This window comes from Podarcis tiliguerta (assembly GCF_965153285.1).
Source record: "Podarcis tiliguerta genome assembly, chromosome: 2".
NCBI lineage: Eukaryota > Metazoa > Chordata > Lepidosauria > Squamata > Lacertidae > Podarcis > Podarcis tiliguerta.
The window spans coordinates 73,098,171-73,118,463 of NC_139535.1; the positions used below are offsets into that span (position 1 = coordinate 73,098,171).

Here is a 20,293-nt window from a genome sequence, read left to right on the forward strand (position 1 = left end):
TCCTCCGCCAGTGGGTGTGGCAGTTGCAATATCTTCAGAGATGTCCAAATCAGTGTAGTCTTGGCGGGTTCAGTCTGCCATCTTGATTCGAAATGCCATCCAATTGTATCCAAACATAGCCCTATACCCATTCCTCCATCTCAGGAAATGTCACAGCAAACTGGGCCATGGTATCCTCAAAGGCATTTCGAAGCCCAGCAGAGATTTGGTTCTCATATTGTTTCTGAAAGTGCAAATCAGGTCGGTTTGCCTTTAAATACGAATTGAATTTAAATTTTCCCTCATTCCTACTGTCTCAAATTCTGCGTAAACTTACCTGGGCAATCCCACTGACATACCCTCCAACATTTCTCCAAAGGAAATAGGGACGTCCTATTCCATAAAAATAATGTTACTATTTACACCCCACCCATTTGACTCGGTTGTCCCAGCCACTCTGGGCAGCTTCCAACATATATAAAAACACAATAAAACATTTTAAACCTCTTCCCTATACAGGTACAGGGCTGGCTTCAGATAGCCCGGGGATTGGATAACTCCATACCCTCCAATATTTATCCGATGAAAATAGGGATGTCCTAGGATACCCTCCAATATTTCTCTGAAGAAAATAGGGACATCCTAAGGAAATGTGGGGCATTTCAGGATCAAATCAGAAACCAGGACAGCTTCTGTTAATCCAGGACTGTCCCTGGAAAACAGGGACACTTGGAGGGTCTGCATTGAACAGAGTGATATTTACTTCTGAGTAAGCATGCACAGGATCCGGCTATGAGTCCCTTGAAGCTTTTTGACTCTTGGGTTTCCAGACTTCCTCTCAGTGGGGTATTACTCCCTTTGGTCAAACAGATTGCTTGTGACAAAATATTAGTGTTGCTTTATTAGCATCTCTCTCATTAAGACTTCTTTCCATTGTTTACTTTGCTGACAAGCTGCCTAGAATTCCCAGTTCTTCCTGTTACAAATATGAAAACTATGTTCTCTTGAAAACAATGCTGCTCTAATAACATATTTTATGGACTGTGCAATGCAGCTTGCTTATAACTAGCTATGGAAAGCCATGACAGTTTCTCTCTAAACTGAGCTCATGCATTGCTTATACTAGTTCCAAAAGAACACAGTTGTTACTGGCTGTCTGGCTTAATTTTATGCACAAAGTATGTGTGCAGCAACAAAATCTGTGTCTCCTTACTGAGAGTCTGCTCACAAATAAGCGATTGTTTCATGATAATTTCAGACTCGGCTGCCTGGAAAAGATCTGTTTTCTAGGGATGAGTTTAGTAATCTCAGCTGCCCAAGAACAGGGTCCAACCACCAGCAAATTATGTGAAGGAGGCTGCAATAGGAAGATTAGATCCATACTGGATGAAGCATGGAACATTCTGCCCATTTTTGCTGAAGAGACCAATTGTCACACCTGTCAGTTTGAGCTTGCAAATTCCATTGATTTTTACTGTTTTTCTCTTCGGCACTCTATTTTCTGATAATGTTTTGAAATCGCATATAATGAAGCAGTCAGCAAATGGCCAAATGCATGCATTTTTTAAATGCAAAAATTGTCATACTTAAGTCTGAAACAAACATCTGACAAAGCTCCAAAGACCTTCTCCAGATCTTTCAGGCCCATGTTCTTATAGTAGGTGGGGAACTTCTGGCCCTCTGGATGATCCTGGGTTATGACTCCCATCATCCTCGACCATTGGGCATGTTGGCTGTGGCTGATGGGAATTGGAGTCCAGCAACATCTAGAGAACCACAGGTTCCCCACTCCTGCAGTATAAAGGTGCATGGTTTGTTTACTTGCCTACATGTATGTGAATAGTACACATCGATGTGCATGATGCTTTGTGGAGTGAGGTAAACAACATGAGTTTATAATCTGGTTTTTGACAGAGGGTGAGATAACAGAGGGAGACGAAGATAGAGGGGGAAATATGCACAGATGCCGTCACATATAGGCTTAGTTGAAACAAGGACAAACAGGTTAAGCCACAGGATTTCTAGAAGAGGTGGGATTAAAGGAAGCCCAAGACATGACAAGAAGTGTCCATTGGAGAGTTCAAAGCATAAATGCTTCAAAGCAGGATGGGCAAAGCTTTGTAAGAGGAAACAGAAGCCCTTGTGGCTGCTATCAGGGTTGGTGGAGTGAAGGTGCAGAGACTGGGCTCTCAGGATATGGAGGCAGAGAGACAAGCAAAGGTCGTGTCCAAGGAAAGTAAGGCCCAGGTTCCTGTACTGGACATAGGAGCAGATAGGAAGCCAGTGCTGGGGTTTAAGGGCAAGCATCTCCCAGTCTGAGTAATGAGAGAAGTGGCTGATTTTGGCAGAAGAGTCCTAGAAACCAGTGAGAAGACAGAGTCAAGAGTAGAGTGACCATGTGAAAAAGAGGACAGGGCCCCTACACCTTTCACAGTTGTGCGAAAGGGGGAGTTTCAGCAAGTGTAGGTTGTCATGTAATTGACAGCTGCACTTGCGGAAATTTCATCTTCTACCCTAGGTAAGAGACCTCTGTGGCCATTATCTGCCCAATTCCCTTTGCACATTTTTCAGACTGTAAGCAGAGAAATGCGACATCAGATGGAGCCCTCCCTCGCCATTCATTGAAACAAAGAAGCTACTGTTTGCAGTTACAAAGCAGCGGCCCCATCCCGAAACCTTTCTTCTAGGTCAGTCTGCAATAATAACTCAACAGCAAAGTGTAAACGGGAGAGCACTTACCCCGTGAACAGTTGGAGGCTGTCTTAGTCATTCCTTGATGCAGAACACTATGTTTCTTCTTATATTTTATCTTCATGCTGAATTATTCTCTTAAATTACATGTGCTATTCATCTAACAGTAAAAGTAACAAAGAGCGACACCTTAAAGACTTATCAGATTTATTATGGCATAATTTTTCATGGACCAGAGTCCTTATCTGATGACAGTGAAGATGAAGTGGACTCTGATGCACAAGAGCTTCTTCCATAACAAATCTTCTTAGTCTTTAAAGTGACACTCTTTGTTGTTTCTTCAGCTCCTCCTGGAAATTGTGCTGCTGTTGTTTCCATAAAAACTTAAGAACAGCCCTGCTGAATCTGACTGAGGGCACATCTAGGCCAGCCTTTCCCAACCTGATTCTCTCAAGATGTTTCAAACTACAACTTTGGATACCTAGATCATATTGCCCTTACTCATATTGAAGGTGGTCTACTACCTGCTTCTCCAATCAAATTTTCCTCAAAAACCATTCCTGTATCAAGAAGCAATCATCTAATCACTTAGTTCCCATGGCAACACACCACCTGAAGTTTACCTAAGAAAAGGACCTGCCTGCCCAGCAGATTTACCAGCCTGCCATCAAGTTCTATAATTTCAGCAGTATACTGCCATTGATACAGGTTTGTGCTTGTGTGGATGATGGGTTGTGTTGGCAAAGGGATCAGAATGAATGTTCATTACATAGCCAGTGCCGTCTAAGCGCCCTGCAAATAAACAAATAAATTCAAGAACAATGCTCAATTAACTGGTCATCTGGAAGTGCCACCTGTGTTGGGGATGGAGCGAAAAACTCAGCTGCACTCTGGTCTGCACACTTGAGTAACACACAGGCTTTTAGACCAGGCATAAGCAAACTCCGGCCCTCCAGATGTTTGGGACTACAACTCCCATCATCCCTAGCTAACAGGACCAGTGGTCAGGGATGATGGGAATTGTAGTCCGAAACATCTGGAGGGCCAGAGTTTGCCTATGCCTGCTCTAGACCATTGGCAATGCAGCTTTCCAACCTTCTTGCTTTCAGATCAGCTTCTTTTGCCTCTGTAGTATAGGCCCTGTACAACATTCCATGTCCTGGCTCCTCTGAAACAGTGTTTAAACTCCCCTTTCCAGCCTCTTAGGCAATTAGAACCCAAGACTGTGCAGCGTTCCTGATCACTGGGATAATTTTCATTGTGCAGGAAAAGCACTGTTGCACTCAGGTCCTGCTTTCAGACTGACCATCGGCATCTGGTTGGCTACTGTGAGAACAAGATGCTGGCACTGGGCTGATCCAGCAGACACTTCTAATGTTCTTATGTTAACCTACCGGGGTTCTCGAAAGCTGTTCTTCTAGCCTGCTAGCAAGATGCATCAACAATCTATCTTGCAACCCTTATCAAAGTGCAAAAAGTTAAAAACGAGAAATAGTACAAGTGCAAATTCTGTTGGGGAAAGTCTTAGTGAGCTTAGGAACATAAGAAGTTGCCTTATACTGAGTCCACACAGAAAGCACCCACATTCCCTTGAATTTTTTTTCCCAGATGGGAAGAGAACACTGTGAAATATGGTCACTGAATATCATTGTTAATCTTGGCTTCATTATGCTCTGCAGTTGCTACCTTGTTTGCCTCATCACAGGCTTAATCTAGGCGTGGGGGTGGGGAGTTGTCAGAGCACATGTTTATTCTTTGTTAGTAGGTTTCTGTTGATTATAAGGTGTGTGTTTGTTTTTTTAAAAAGCAAGTAGAACAACTGCTCTTGAAATACACTATTATCACAATTTAATCTTGAGTACATCCAAGAGCAAGCCTTTGAACCTTGCTATGAATTGTTCCCTGGCTATGGTTGTTCCCATTGTACAGACTGGGAGCAAGGGGCCTATTAACATTAGGTGGGTACCCTCAGAATACTGTTTTATTGACTCCCCTATGAGGAAGCATTACAACATCTGCTGCCTTTTAGTTTAGAAAAATAGCAAGCGGAAGCAGGCATGACAGAAATACATAAAATTATTCTTGGTGTGGAGAAAGCAGATAAGGAAATCTTTTTTCCCCTCCGTCTCTCTCATCACACTAGAACCCGAGGCCACCCAATGAAGCTGCACGTTGGAAGACTCAGGACAGATAAAAGAAAGTGCTTATTCACACAGAGCATGGTTAACCTATGGAACTCACTGCCACAGGAGGCAGAGATGGACACCAGCTTGGATGACTTTAAAAGAAAATTAGAACAATTCCATGGAGGATCAGTGTATCAATGGCTACTAGATAGTTTGGCTATGTTCTCCCTCTACTCTCTTCTTATGCTTTTAGACACCCAAGAAAAACATTATTTCAACAAGCCTATCCTAACACATACTTCAGTTATGCATGCTTGTTTTCAACATTTGCTGATCTTTATTTGCATATTATTGATAATTGTGACACACGGTTTTGTGTACACCACGTAGAGGTGCCTTTAAAATTTGTTAGGTTGCTTATACATCCCCCCCCAAGCCAAAACATACCAATAAATAAACAGACACCCCCATGTTCAAGACTTTGCAGAAACCGCAATGGCTATTTTTCACAGGACATTAACAAATAATTGCACACACACACACACACACACACACACACCCTTCCTCCCGCCGCTTGCAAACTGGATTCATCGCCTGTCACCCGCGCAGTCCCATTTCCACCAGCAGGTGGCAGAAGGCAGCATCCCGTTTTCTCCGGCAGTGAAACAAACCCAGCCCAATGGTGCTATTCCATCCCCCCCCCCCCCACGCCGCTTCCCTCCTTCTCTCCCCCCACTCCCGTTTTCGCCTTTCATCCCAATTTGCAGCCGGCGCTGTCTTCGCGAAAACTCCTCCCGCTGCACCTGAAAGAGGCTCCTATTGACAAACTTGGCTGGAACGAGGTGAGCGCTGGGCGGGGCTCCTCGCGGGGAGATTCGAGGCTCATTCAGCGCTACTGAAACGGGGGGGGGGGAGGCTGAGGAAGAGGCTCCGCTCGCTCGTTTGATAAGCAAGCTGCGTGCATCTAGACGCCCCCCCCCCCCCGCCCTCCGCTCCCCGTCCTTCCCGGATCCACACCCCCCTGGAGCCGTAGGAAGAGCTGGAGCTGGCATCGGGCTGCGCGCTGCCTGACAGCCCCAGCGCCAGAAGGCGAGCCTGGCGCGGGAGACGCCGCGTCCACACGAAGGGGCTGCGCCGGGTGGATCGGTGGGGGGAAGACCGGCTGGGGGGCAGAGCGAGGGCGGGAAGGCACCTGGTCCGGACTGATTCTTAGGCTGCTGCTTTTATCCTCTCTCTCGCTCCCTTTTTTTAACCCCACCCCTGACCTTATTATCTGCCCGTCCAAGATTAAGCGCAAAGACAGAAGCCCAGAGAGAGAGAGACAGAGAGAGAGAATAGCCCGGGCGATCAAGGAGACACCTGCGGATGGACGGGAATCAAACGGAAATAATACGTATGTTTCTCTAGGGAAGGTTTTTTTTTTCTCCTTTAGGATTTTTTCCTCTTTCTATAAAAAAGACTTGCTGCCACGAAAAGGAGGAGGGGGCAGCGGAAGGCACCGGAGAGAATTTAAAGGACAGTTTTCCCTCCCTTTGTTGAATGAGAAGAACGGGGCCGGATCATCATGAGCACCAGCAGTAAGTACCAGACTCCTTTGCTTTGCTGGGGGTGGAACCGCGGCTTCTTTTTGCATTGGGACCAGAATGTCACAGGCAGCAAGAGGAACGTGGCAGCTGATCGGCTTAAGGTCTCTTTTCCTTTGGTTCTCTCTTATCCCCCCGCCCCTTTCTTTCTTTTTAAATGGGGACTACCTGAGTCCGTTGGCCCCCTTTCGCCCCTTCCACATCTGTATTTTCTGACAGCTGGGCTTCAACGGTATTGTCTCTGTGTGCTCTGTGGTTGGAAAGCCCTCTGCAGCCCCTCGTTCTACTCCAGTGTGCAGTCTACTCACTCTTGCCTTCAGCCTGTGCCACCCTGTGTGTAGACGCCGGTGTCAGCAGGATACCATCAGTGGGTGTCCCAGGGCAGAGTTCAAAGAAAGAGGCATTGGGGAATGTGCGTGTTGTGTCTCTCTCTCTGTGTGTGTTTGCATAAAGATGGGTGTACCAAGCCTTGACCTCTCCTCATACTATTCTATACTGGACACTAGTGTGCGTTTAAATAAAATAAAGAGAGCTATCATCAACCAAGGCACCACATCTGGATTTCTTAAATAAGTGGAAACAGCCGGATAGGCTGTGCAAGAATAGTGCACAGACAGACAGGTGCCCATTTTATGGCACAGCAGAGCGATTGGCAATTTCAAGCTGCTGCCTCACTCTCTCATTTTGTCATTCCCTTATTACTCTGTGTGCTGCTGCTGTTGTCCTCCCACCCCCCAACAACACACACATCTGCTTTGTTGGCAAGGGTTTTGCCCCTTCCATTAAAGGGAAGCTAGCCCAAGCTACCTTTATAGCTTACACATCATGCCACTTCGGGGAGAGCCCAGCGCTCATTGGTAGAGACACAGACTTTGCACGCAGGAGGTCCCAAGATAACATCTCAGGATCTGGAGGAGCAAGGCTGGGGGAGATGAGGACCTCTGGCTTGGGACGCCACTGCCTGTCAAGGAAGATAATGCTGAGCTGAGGGAAGCATAAGGCAGCTTATGTGATAGCGGGCAGTTCAGTTTGTGGTAGTCTCCTTGGAATTTGACTTTGAATGACAAATAGCATCTTTGTGCACATAGCGAATGGGATTCTCATCAAACAGGGCAGCAGCCAGTGGATCTGGAGAAGGGTCCTAGCTCAGTGGGAAAGCATCTGCTCTGCATACACAGGGTCCTGGGTTCAACCCTGGCATCTCCCAGTAGGGCTGAGAAGAAGACCTGGAGAGACACTGCCAGCCAGTGCAGACAATACTAAGCCAGGAGGAGCAATGGTTTGACTTGGTACAAGGCATCTGCCTGTGTGTCTAGGAGTTCCATGTACCCCTCCTTAAGGTTCCTCTCCCTTTTTGCCAGCTCACTGGCGAGTCTGTTGTTGATCCTGGGTTTCTCAATGCAAGCAGGTGGTGCTGATGTCTCTTCAAGACGGATTGCACAGAAAGCATTCCTTGACAGCGCAGTTCAGCCCTGAGAACAGGCAGGTCTAGGTTTTGTAGGCTGTGTATGTGTCATAGACAAGTAAAACTTTCTGGGTGCCCTCTGCGGAAGCCACACCTGGGACTTGGGCTGGGTCGGTGGATTTTGGGGCAAGAGGAAGCTGGGTTAGCAGAGGCAGACAGTAGGCATCAGAACCTCGTGGATGCACAATAACAAAAGGCATGGGGTGCTCACCTACCTCCGCCGTTACCTTCAGAGAACTGGTAAATAAATGGCCTTGAGGGGAGCAGAGTTCTCTTTTCTCCAGAGAAGATGGAATCAAAGGGGGACAGGATGAAGGGGTTCCTCTCAAGGGAAAAGGATACAGGTACACGACAACTGCTGCTCAGTAGCAGTTTCTTTCTCCAGAGCTTAATAATCAGTTTGGATGCTGATAATTACTGTTTGCAGGGCCCAGCGTTTCATGCCTCCATCCTTGGGCCACTAAGCGCTGCCCCCTGTCCATTTTGTGTGCTGTGTCCGCAACCAGCTACTTAAAGGGAAAAGTACACATTTGCCACCAGCAAATGAGTTAGGAGAAGGAAACAGAGCAGTGTGCCCTTTCACTTGTGGCTGGGGTAGGGTGCCTGTGTTTGAACTTAAGGTCTCTGGGGTCCATTCCTAATTCTATAATGGCTGAGCCAACATGGGCTTGGCTCAGATTGGCTGAGTCAATCTGCCACGCCACATTTATGTGCCTTTGTCCTCCTCTCTGTAGTGTGGCACTGAGATACTGAATGGTACCCTCACCTCACTTTGCAAAGTGCTTTGTTCTCCCCCCCCCCCCCCATGGTACAATGACTTTATTTTATGAAGCAATAAACTTCCCATTTAGATGAATCCATAACCAAAAATTTTGAACTCCTGGATTGGCCAGGGCACAGAAACACAGTGTCCGAAACTCCCATGGTTCTACGCACATTTTGCAACAAGGAATTTCATTAGCGCAAGCAGTTTCTGAGCTCTGGGCGCAGTACTGCGCCTAAGATTTCACATTAAAACTGCGGAGTGGAAGGGAAAGAGGACCCTTTTCTGCCCCTGCCCCCCCCCCCCCACTTCCAGCCACTCTCTGAAGACTGGAGAAGAGACTCTCTTAAGAATATTGGGGGGGGGGGTCAGGCAGGGGAAGCATGGCTTTGTTTTTTGCACTCTTCAGATGAGGACTAGACCAGGTGAAAAATGAATATAAGATTTTAGCTGCAGTTCATTCATTTTCAGCTTTGTATTCTTGTTATAAAAAAGTGCGCCTAGACATTCTATTGTTGCACCCATAACCTAGGCTTAAGGTACCATTTAGGTCCTAGCTTTCATATCTCAGCTTCTAACACTGCACAAACACACAGGGTATGGCCACCTTTCTGCTGTGGTGCCCATACCTCTTTTCATAATACGTGATTGTTTATCATCATGCTCCAAACTGGAAGACCCTTGTTATGATGGTTTTGGATAAACATGGAGGAAATAGCTTGTATCACAAGAACCTGTAGCAAGATGCAACCCTTGCCAGCGAAACCTGTCCACCTGGTGGAGATGGTGTGCACATTGCTCTCACTGAAGGAGAATTGACAAGCGCAGTGCTTCCCTTTCTCTCCCCCCATTGGGATTTATTTGTTTATAAAATGTTTATACTGCTTAATATAGTAATTAAATAAACTATCTGTATAGTTCACACAAATGCAATAAGAACACGTTACTCAGTCAGCCTTCCCCAAAACCAGATGAACAAACACAATGAAACAGTGGATCACAAATAAAACTGAGCAGGTACAAATAATAATATTAATAATGCCGAAGAAGAAAGAATCAGAAAGGCAACCATCCACTTATGTGGGAGAAATGAAAGGGGTGCAAGTGGATTGAAGAAGGAATGCCCCCCCACCCCAGTCCTTACTAATCCCATCCACTGAGCATCATGCTCAGCATCCACCTCCGCAGCCCCATCTTATGTATTGGTCACCCTAAAAGTGTGCTGCTAGGCCAGTATTCTCCACCTTGATACTGTCCAGCTGTTTTGGACTACAACTCTCATCGGTGCTTCCTGGGGCTGATATGAGTTGTAGTCCACAACAGCTGGAGGGCACCAGGTTGGGAAAGGCTGTGCTAGACTTTGATGAACTCTTGGGAATTAATGTAGATTAAAAAAAAATACCAGGTTGGCATCAATAACAGATGGCATGGTGGGGGCAGCGGTGCTCAGCTGACTTTTGGTCAGTCCCATTGGTGCTGCTTCCCATGAGAAAGATGGGAAGGGATGACATGTCAATGAGGTTGGTGTAGTGCAAACACGCTGGCAACACCCATCCAGTGCTGCCACTGGTGAATTTGCACAGCACTCCCACCTCTATGCTGCCTTGCCACTCCCTCTTTTATCTGCCAGTAAGCAGCAGAATTGAGGTCCTTTGAGTGGCACTCGCCACCACCTCACCATCCTACTACCACCAACATGGGATCAGAACCCCATCGCGGATCTTAGCCTTACAGCAATTTGGTGGATGTGGGTCTCTAAGCGACTCTGTGATATTATAAGTGTGGGAAGCTTAAGTGGTACACTACCCCTTGGGGACTGATATATAACCAGCCAGGCAGGTATTTGGCTATAATCTAAGCACACATCCTAGACATTAAGTGCCATTGAGACTGAGGGATGGACTTCTGAGCAAACTTGCTTCGGATGGCAGTACATACCAAGCCCAGTCCCCTGTGTCCTGAAGTAGAATACTAGGCTAATGCTCTTAGCGGCTTCCATCCCACTCTGGTTTAATTCTACAGCTTACAAATTCTCCTGTGTTTCCTTTCATTCTGGCTAAGACAATCCATGGGCAGGTGCTTGGCGACAGCCATCGTAGGAAACCTCAGCACAATGGCAAGCGACCTTCTCTTCCTCTTGCAATTCAGACTCCACTGCAGATGGACTGTGACATATAGGCAGAAAAGGTCTGTTGCAAACTTAGCTGAAACAAACAAGAACTTTGTCTGAATTGGGGCGGGGATGTTAGCCTCCGAGGAAATATGGCATTATTTCGTGTGGGGCAGTGCCCCTTAAAAAAACCTGTTTTGAGCCAGTTAGGGAAAGGAAGTGCTTACTATAGTGGTCGTGATGGAGGCATCAGCTCCTCTTCAGATCCAAAACCAGTGCATGAAACCTGTTGCATGGCTCCCCCCAGAATGCATCTCTAATCTTTAATGACACTAGCATACATAATATATTCTCCTGTAGGCCTGATTCCTTCTGTTAACAACTGTTCTCTTGCTAGAAATGCGCCACTGAATCCTTTCTATAAGTTCCCTAACCCGAAATACCATCCAGTATGTGTGCTAGATGAGAAGATAATTACCCTTGAGTCAACTCACAGCTATGTCAAGCACTCCCATAACGCAAGCGCAGGAATTGAAACTATGCCTTGTATATGACAGAGCAAAGATCTCCCAGACAAGGAGGCAAAGTGTCTGCTAAAATGAAGGGACCAGCATGGTTCAGTGGATGTTGGCTTGGTCTTGGTCTTGAGAGATCTGGGTTTGGATCGACGTGGGTTGCTTTGAGCAAGCTACAATGTTTCAGCTTTGGTTTTTCCACCTATAAAGGTAATATATTTATGTCCCACCTTGCAGGCTTGTTGTGACGATAAATGAGATTGGGATCAAAGAGCACTTTTGCAAACTACAACTGCTGTTGTCCTGATGAAACCTAAATCATTTTTTTCTCACATTTTCCAACTGCTCAGCAAGAAAATCGCTGCTGATGTCAATCGGCATCCTGTCCCACTGGCTTTGGAGGAATTTTGCCAGTTTATAGCAGCTGAGTATCTGCCTCATAGATTCCTTTTAAGCCTCTTATTTCTAAGCCATGTGTTACAATAATATCAGGGTTCTGTCTGGAACAAGGAAGGGACAGGAGAGCAGCTGCTTTGCCCTAAACGCATCTTATTGTGCTTGGGTATCATCAAAAGCCCCTGCCCGTGAAATGGCCACCGTGCAGATGTCAACTGAAATTGCACCAGCATGATAGCAGCTCAGCGTCGTGGGCCACTTGGGCTCAGTGGCTCCCTGAGTGGCTCAAAGTCCTCTGGGCAGTTTTCTGCAGGTTGCTGCAAACCATCGGCAGGCCTGAGTGTTGTGGTTTGTTTTCTGTCAAGGTGCCAGGATTTGTTGTGCTCTTCGTGTATTTTATCTGAAAAGTGCAGGTAGCCTACACATCATGGTTTGCTGATCATTCAAAACCACAAGTCTGGCATTTCAAGCCAAGATAGACCCTGATTCTTTTTGTTGGTGAGGGGCATCTTATGATGGGCACACCTGTTGCTACTTATATGGACTCCCATGATCAAGCCATGTAAAGTATATTGGAGCAATGCTACAAAAGAACAGAAAGTGCTGCATTCTCTCCGTTACGTAGGGGGTCGTGACATGAAGTGATACAGGAGCTTGCTGGGGAGAACTATACAGTGAGAAGAAAGGCTCTTTGTTCTTTCATTGATACTGGATTTAATATGGCATTTGAGAGGGCTGGACCAGGAGCTGTTACATTGGTATTTACATGTGTAAAGCTATTAATATATCTCCTGAAAGTTAGCACCACTAATTAGCTACAAAAGGATTCATAAGGTTATAAATAGGTACATCGATGCCTCTGAGCATTTCTATTGAAGCTGGGTCCCTTGGTACAAGCCACTGCCAGGAAAAACCACAGAGAGGAACTCCATACACCCCCACCCCCCTCACCCCAATTCTGCCAGCTATCAATTTCTGGTCCCATTATTAGGACACGTGTTATATGTCACGGGGAACAGGGGACCCAGCCACACATACCTGCAATACCACATGAGCAGTTAGCTTTTACGCCCGTCATTGTATACATCAAAGCCCATATTCTGTGTTTTTTTGTTTTGTTTTGTTCTAATCTCATTCATTATTCTAGCTCTTTTCATTTACTATCAGATTGCGTTCTATTTATTTAAAGTTACCATTTGTGCACATTGCACTCATTTTCCTCAGCTAACAAGTACCAGGCACTAATTTTTGTAGTAGGTAGGGAGATAATTCTTAGTATCTTTGAGTTGGACTCCTTCACAACCACATAGAGACATTACAAGACTCCTGTTTCTTATTTTAACATCTGCGTTAAATGCGTTTATGAATGAATGTGTTAGCACACAGGCATAAGTGTACATATTTAGTTTTGCTTGAAAGAGGGAGAGAGAGACAGACAGACAGACAGACAAACAAACAAACAGAGAGTGAACCTGAGACTGTAATCTGAAGAAGAGGTAACATGTTTTGAGTCATGCATGAATCAGAATTTTCCAGTGAAATTGACTGGCTGTCATGAACTGGTAGGACAACAAGGAGGATGGAGAGGATCATGGTGGGGGGTGTAGACCGGAGTGGGACACACTGGGGCAAGCTGTGGGTCATGAGGGGATGGGGGGGTCAGTGCACAAGAACCAGAGCAGCAGGACCCATCCCTGGAGCCAGAGGGACCTCTGACCTCATGAACATGGTGGGTTCTGAAGCATAGGGAGTAGCAGAAGGGGTTCTCCTGGAGGCTGAGGCAGGCAAGGGCCCTCAGCTCAGCTCCCTAGCTGGCCAGGTGGGGCTCGCTAGCTCTGGGAGGTGGTGTGTGATTCCTCAGCGCAAGTTTCCTCAAACTCAAGCTTCCTCAAACTCCAAATAGACTACAATTCCCATCCTCCCTGACCACTGGTCCTGCTAGCTAGGGATCATGGGAGTTGTAGGCCAAAAACATCTGGAGAGCCGAGTTTGAGGAAGCCTGCCTCAGCTAGAGGAGGCTTGGAGCAGGTGAGGGTCACCTGCCTCATCAAGCCCAGGTGCTGCAATCAGCATGCAAAGTACAAAAGGGAAGCAGAGCTGAGGGGCTGTGTCTGCTCAACTGCCCAAGTTGATGGACCTTGGTTTGGATGCTCCTGGATGTCCACAGGACGATGCTTCCGTTTGGACTTTTAAACACATGGATTGACCCTGGACTGGGGATTTGACACACTGCCTTGCTGCCAGGTAGGCCTGGGGTTTAGGACACTAGCAGGCAATTCAGGACAAACAAATGAAAGTGTTTCTTCTCCCAGTTAACTTGGGATAGCCCTGGCTGCCAGCCTTTTCCTCTTTAGTCTTCATGCTACCCTTGTAGAATTCAGCAGGGAGGAGAATAGGAGCCAATGGGTTATTTGTGGGCTCTGCCCATCTTTGGCTTTGTCTCCACCTGCTGCTGGGCTCCCCGCTTTCTTCCCCACCAGTCCCGATGGGCACCAACTACAACTGGGCCAATGTAGCCTTACAGCTTGATCTTAACTATGCTTGCTTATAAATAATGAGAGCTGAATTCATCAAGGTTTACTTCCTATCAATAACAGGATTGGTAGTTTTCATCTGAATGCTTCTTAACACCACTGGCCTCCGATTATTATTCTGCTATTGCTGTTTAAAACAGTATCACCAGGAAATAAACTATTGACTGATTCCTAGTCCCACACAAGCACTACAGCAAATAGATCCAAAGGTCTTCCCATATCTTCACAAGCATCCATTCCTGCCTCCCACACTGCGCCAGTACTGTGCCCTGTTTTCCAAATGCTGTGGAGCATTGCAAATGGTGGTTCATTGATGCAGGGCTATTGACCTGAAATGAACCGCACCTATGTAAGTGGTCAATGAGTCACTTCTTGAACATCCTCCAAACCTTGCACAGTACTCTGGCTTGCCACGGTGGCCACTGCACACTTGTGTTCAGCAGGCTCCTCTCCTAGGAGTGGCAGGCTCACAACAAAGCACCCTTGTTTGATTTACTCTCTGCTGGGGGAGAAAAAGAAAAGAACATGCACGAGTGAAAATCCACCCAAAGGAGATTAAACTGAGCTAACCCTGATGAGTATCTGTTTGGTTCTTCCTGCAGGGCAACTAACAGCACAGCCCTAACCAAGGTCACATCCATATGTTTGAAGCATGCTGATACCACTTTAGCTATCATGAAGTAGCCTGAGAGCTGCGGTTTATTAAAGCTGCTGGGAGCTGTAGATCTGTGAGCCCAGCACCCTTAACAAACTACAGTTCCCATGATTCTTTGGGGAAACCCATGATTGTATGGTGTGGATGGGACCCATGTCCCCATGTCTGCTCAGAAGTAAACTCTACTAAATTCAGTGGGGTTTGAACCCAAGTGGAATTAGGATTGTATTCTAAAGATGCACCACCTTCAGCAAATCGCTTCAAACTTCTGTCATGCTGTTGCTCCTCTACTGCCACTGCTACTACTATGGTTACTTTTAGTTCAACTTCTATGCTTTTCAATTGCTTCAGCTGCAAGGAAGAATGATCGAAGGTCCAGCACCTAAGTGAAAAGCACCTTTGACTTCATTTCCTACCCCGTCTCTTATCTTGGGACAAGACTCAAGCTCCATGGAAGCAGGAAATAATTACTTATGAGGGCTGGTGCATGGTTAGTTTCATCAGAAGGATGCCACTGAAAACAATCTGTCTGGGCCAGATTCAGCTAAGCTGTTGCTCTAGAGAAACCCTTAGTGCAACCCTGGCAAGGCTCTAAGTGGCCAAGAGAATTCCCAGAACAGATCAGCAGAGGGAGAGAAGAATGTTCTATCTGGCAAGCGGAAGGGCTTATGCTGATAGAACAATTGTAATAGTGTGATGTTGAATTCCTCCCTAGGTGTCAAATTATCTCTGCTCCAGTTGTGATATTTAGAACTCTTTCCCATCTGGATCACCACTGTGTGTGTTTTCACAGCTTTGCTTGACATTCTTGGTAGTCACGGAGCATCTGGGGCCATGCACAGGTCAATTGCAGTGGTCCATCATGTGGGGAATGGGAGTGGGAGATGGTTTTAACTGGGGAAATGGTGAAAAAGCACCCCTGGAAGGAGCAAGTGCCAAAAAGCTCCCTGTAGAGTCTGCATAGGGCTTGCTGATTCCACAGTCCCTCTTGGGTTAGTCATGCAGATGTCACAAGGATAGGGGGTGGGTTATCTCCTGATATTTTCAAGGAGGGTGTTAGCTCTGTCATGCATTCTTGTTTGGGAAGCTTCAAGCAGCTCCATATCTTCAATACTTCAGCATTCAGCCTCTGGACAGAGTGTGATTGGTGCTGTGAGTTCTGGGTAGCAGTTGTCTAGTAATCACCATGCCATGGCAGAAGAGGGTGGATGTTAAGTACCTTAGAGGAACAAGAGCACTGAATGACTATTTCTGTCATCTAAATCAGGGATCCCAGTTACGTCCACTAAGTATTATTGCACAGTAATCTCCAGGGACATGTGGTTACAAAGTGTTTACTAGCAAACTCTATTAAGTCCCCCTGTAATTAAACAAGAACCACATGGCACCGGCAATCTTCTGCCCCCGTGTGCTCTTCCCCTTCTCTTGCTGAAAGGCCTGGGTGCAGTTTCCTATGATGAGTGATCAGCCATCATGGCAGAATTTGCCGAGGTGTTCGCTGATACTTCAGGGACTCACATGAGTGAATGGGGAGGACATGGAACCAGCTCTTCTACATGGGCTTGATGAAATAACAGATATTGTGTGTGGAGATGACAGTCACTAAGGGCAGTCCTCTTCATTCTGCACACATACTTAAGCCAGGGTTAAAACCCTGTGAATCAAATGTCTGCTATTGGTTTCCCCCCTTGTTTATCAGACAGTGGAGACTCTGGTGGATTTCAGCTGGCAAGTAAAAACAATTCTATTCTCCCAGGCATTTTGAGTAAAATTAGTAACCACTCTTTGGCTTTATTGTTCTCCTGCAGTTGCTCTATAGTTGGTTTTCTATTAACTCGGTTGCCTTTAATAACTTACATTTTATGTATTATTTTGTGCATTGTTGGAAACTGCCGTGGGATCACAGTGATGTGGTGAACAGCAGTCTAGAAATTGGAGAGGTGTATAGCTTCTAATATTATTGCAGAAGTATGACAAATAAGGGTGGCTGTTTTTAAGGGAATAGAGAAGACTAATAAAACATTGTGCTGCTTCATGTGATTGTGGTTTTGCCACTTTAGGGTAGGACAAATGCAATAGGAAACTGATTTCCCACTATGTGAATGAACCTGTGTGAATCTTGGTCACATGTACTTCCCTCTCTCCTTCCTTGTGAGTGGCTGCATGGAGTAGATTGGAAATGTTCACCTCTCCTTCTAAAAAAGCCATTGTTCCCTGTCTGCGCTCACAGAACTGTGGTTTGTTTAAGCATGGGTTGTTAGAATGAATCAGGATCAAAGTGTGGTTTCGGTTCCTGACTTGTTCCAAACCCACAGCTTAAAGAAACTACAGTTCCAAGAGTCTGACTGTAGCATGGGTATGGTTATAAGCAAAGGCAAAAGCTTCTGATTGCCATGTGGCTGCACCAGAGGTGGGAACACACAAATGTGATGCTTGTGTTGGCTTGTTCATGTGGTGAGAAACAATGGCTCCCTGAAGAGCCTATTGCCTTACTACAATCATCTGATCTCTCCTTGGATGGAAGAGCTCAAAGCACAAATAAGAATCGTGGTTTATCTGTGAATCATCTAGTCTCAATAACATGTTCAACTTGTCATGCAATATGCTTAGAATTTTTTTCCATTAACCAAATCTATTTAGGAATCCATTGCCCAATGAATGGGATTGTCTTTCGGTGTATTGGATGTGTGACATCCTAACATGGTGTTTTCACTTTTATTTATCCATGGGAAATGGTTCTGTGATCCATCCAACATGTGTAAGATGTTCCTTCTGAACTAGAACCACTAAGAAATATATAAGTGGCTTGGAACCTTACTTCCCATGAGTGGAACACTGCTCAAGGGATAATCCTGCTGCCGGGAGGTTATTTTCACAGATTCCCCTTTTCTCGTCTGCAGCCTCCACTCTCATCCCAAAAAGTTAGTGGGGCTCTTTGCACATCATAGGAGATGTTGCCCCGCAGCGGGAGCCTCCATTGGATCAGAATACCTTTTGTGAGTAGAATTCACAGAAGGGAAACTCCAGCTTCAAGCTGTAATGATTCACACATTCATTACAGCAAACCTACACAACTTGTGACTCATTGAGCCTTTCTCGGATCTTTCAGTTGCTTGGCAACCTGTTTTTCACAGGCCCAGGCAGGCAGCAACACCCCCTCATGCCCCCTATATAGGCAAGCCCCATATATGACTGCCATATATGGCTGCTGAGCTTCAATTTGGCTTGATCTCGCTCACAAGTTCTGCAGGCCTGCATTACAGTCGCCCGTCCATTAAAAATAAATTAATCCTGCCAGCAGCATACATTTTTCCACCCTAGGGTTAACCTACTTGTCATCTCAAGTATTTCCTCCTTGGCCCTCTTGCACCATGGGCAGTGGCTCTCTGAGGACAGGAAGAGGGCAAAGCTCTCTAATTCCACTCCTACGTTTGATGGATATCAATCCAGAACGTCAACTGGAGAAATTGAATTATTTTAAGTGCTTGGCGTGCCCCGATAAAATTGTGGGCAACTTTCCTAATGATAGCAGTGCACTTAATTTGGCTGAATAATCATATTTGCAATAGTGGCAGGGTGGAATAAATGCATTATGGGGCACAGCCCAATGTCTCCCATTGCTTTCTAAAATCCAATGGGCAGAGCCACAATCCCATTCGTTGGCTGCTGTAGCCTGATGTCACATCAAAGCAGAGGCTTAATAAATGTGCTTTGGACGTCTAATTAGTAAGTAGACCAAGGCTTCTTCCACAAATGCATCCTGGAGAGATGAAGCAATGTTGGCAGGGCAGCTGGTGAGAACAAGAATTGATGAGATAGGCACCAACTTACAAAAATTGTTGGAAGAAACTCTGCCACTATGTTACAGCTTTTCTCTCTATACTCAGTGCTTTTTGCACCTAAAGCACAACTTTGGCAATTACAGTGGAACTCCAGAGATTTGCTGAAATTATATTAAATCCTGCAGTATAGATACTCTGGGCTTTCTTCCTGCTATCTTTTTAGCCTCTCCCAAGCAAAATGGCCAGTTTATCTAGACACACATAGGTCTAGTTCCCCTAAATTTCAACTAAAATTGTTCCTGGACTCTACAGACGTCAGATAGGACGATCACATGGTTTGATTTTCCTCCATACACACAGAGAAAGACAACCATCTCCCTGCACATTGAAAACTAGATATAACAGAGACAGGTTCTCCTGATTTTCTCACCTGGGAAAGCATCCAAATATATAATTCCTCACATGAAGTTTGAAGTGGAAAAAATCTAGGAATGATTTATTATTAGCTCATCTGTTTGCATGAATCAGGCATATGTAAGATTAATGCAAAGGCAAGTTCTAGCAACAGATCCAGAACTACATTAGGTTTTGGATTCTGTAGCAGATAGTAGTATCCTTTGGAAATAAGAGTTGGCTGACCAAGAAAAGGTTCATATTCTGTGTAAGTCTACATTCCTACCAACAAGGATGCTACGTAAAACAAATTTACCCTCTTAAATCTTTCTCTGAATACTCTTCTGCGAAGTTCATTGTTGGTTACCTGCCAAAAGCAGATATTAGAAAGCAGTATTTGACATCTGGTAGTATATTGTAGTTGATGTGATATTTGATATTTAACAGTATTTGGTATCTGACCATCAACAGTTGATAGTATTTGATATTTGACACCTGTTGCTTTGCATCTGATAGTATTTGATATTTGGCAACCGGTTCCCTTATCATACCTAATATTTGACTATAAATATTTTCCAGCCTATATTTTATATCTGGTAGCATGAGGTATTCTGTAGAATGCAGTCCACTGTTTCATTGTTTCATTCGATACCTTGTGATGGCTTCTTCCCCTTGATCAGAGGCACTTGCTGGAACATGTCAAGTGGCACTGCTGGAATTTCCTGACATCCCAGCTGTTGTCAATATCACCAGGACTTTAGAGAAGAAGGGCGGAGTGGGGTGGCAGAGTGCGGGGGAAGACTGGACTTGTATTTCAAGCACTGATCAGGGTTTGAAATGTATTTGAAATAAATCTTGTCCTTCTACAACGGAAGAGTTAGAAATGGTAAGAAACATGTGAAATTTCCTCTCTAGACTGTCTAGACTCTAGTCAGGAGTGTCCGTAAGTTTGAGTGATTACAGATGACTATTTAAACACTATTTAATATATTATGGTGTGTATATAAATATTAGATAAGCTTGACAGATAAGGTAGGTGGGGAGAATTTTTACTACAGTTGATTAAAAATCTAAGGAAACAGGGGAGTGGTGAAATTTTCCTTATCACTTAGTTGTTTAAGAAGACCCATGATGACAGCCAAGTGCAGCGCCATGGGTCATGTCTCATCCCAGCATGTGGAATGGATACATTTTACCCCACTGCAGGTACAAATGAGTGATTGGTGGCATCAGTGCTGGACTGTGGAAGTGAATGGTCTGTTGTAACCACCTGACATCCATCTCAACAAGTAGTTATATGC

The 20,293-nt window shown here is 45.4% G+C and overlaps 1 protein-coding gene across 16 annotated transcripts in view; it reads left to right on the forward strand.

The window, feature by feature from the left end:
* The first annotated feature begins 5,485 nt into the window (after positions 1-5,485).
* ABLIM3 (actin binding LIM protein family member 3) overlaps positions 5,486-20,293 on the forward strand; it is a 140,488-nt gene continuing 125,680 nt past the window's right edge. For 3 of the 16 annotated variants that reach the window (XM_083430812.1, XM_083430806.1, XM_083430801.1), the window contains exon 1: positions 5,725-6,373. In XM_083430812.1, coding sequence (XP_083286938.1) covers positions 6,361-6,373 — 13 coding nt within the window. In that variant the 5' untranslated portion in view covers positions 5,725-6,360. Of the gene's footprint in view, positions 5,639-5,721; positions 6,374-20,293 lie in introns of those variants that run through there. The other 13 variants (XM_083430807.1, XM_083430813.1, XM_083430802.1 and 10 more) reach the window with 8 other exon arrangements.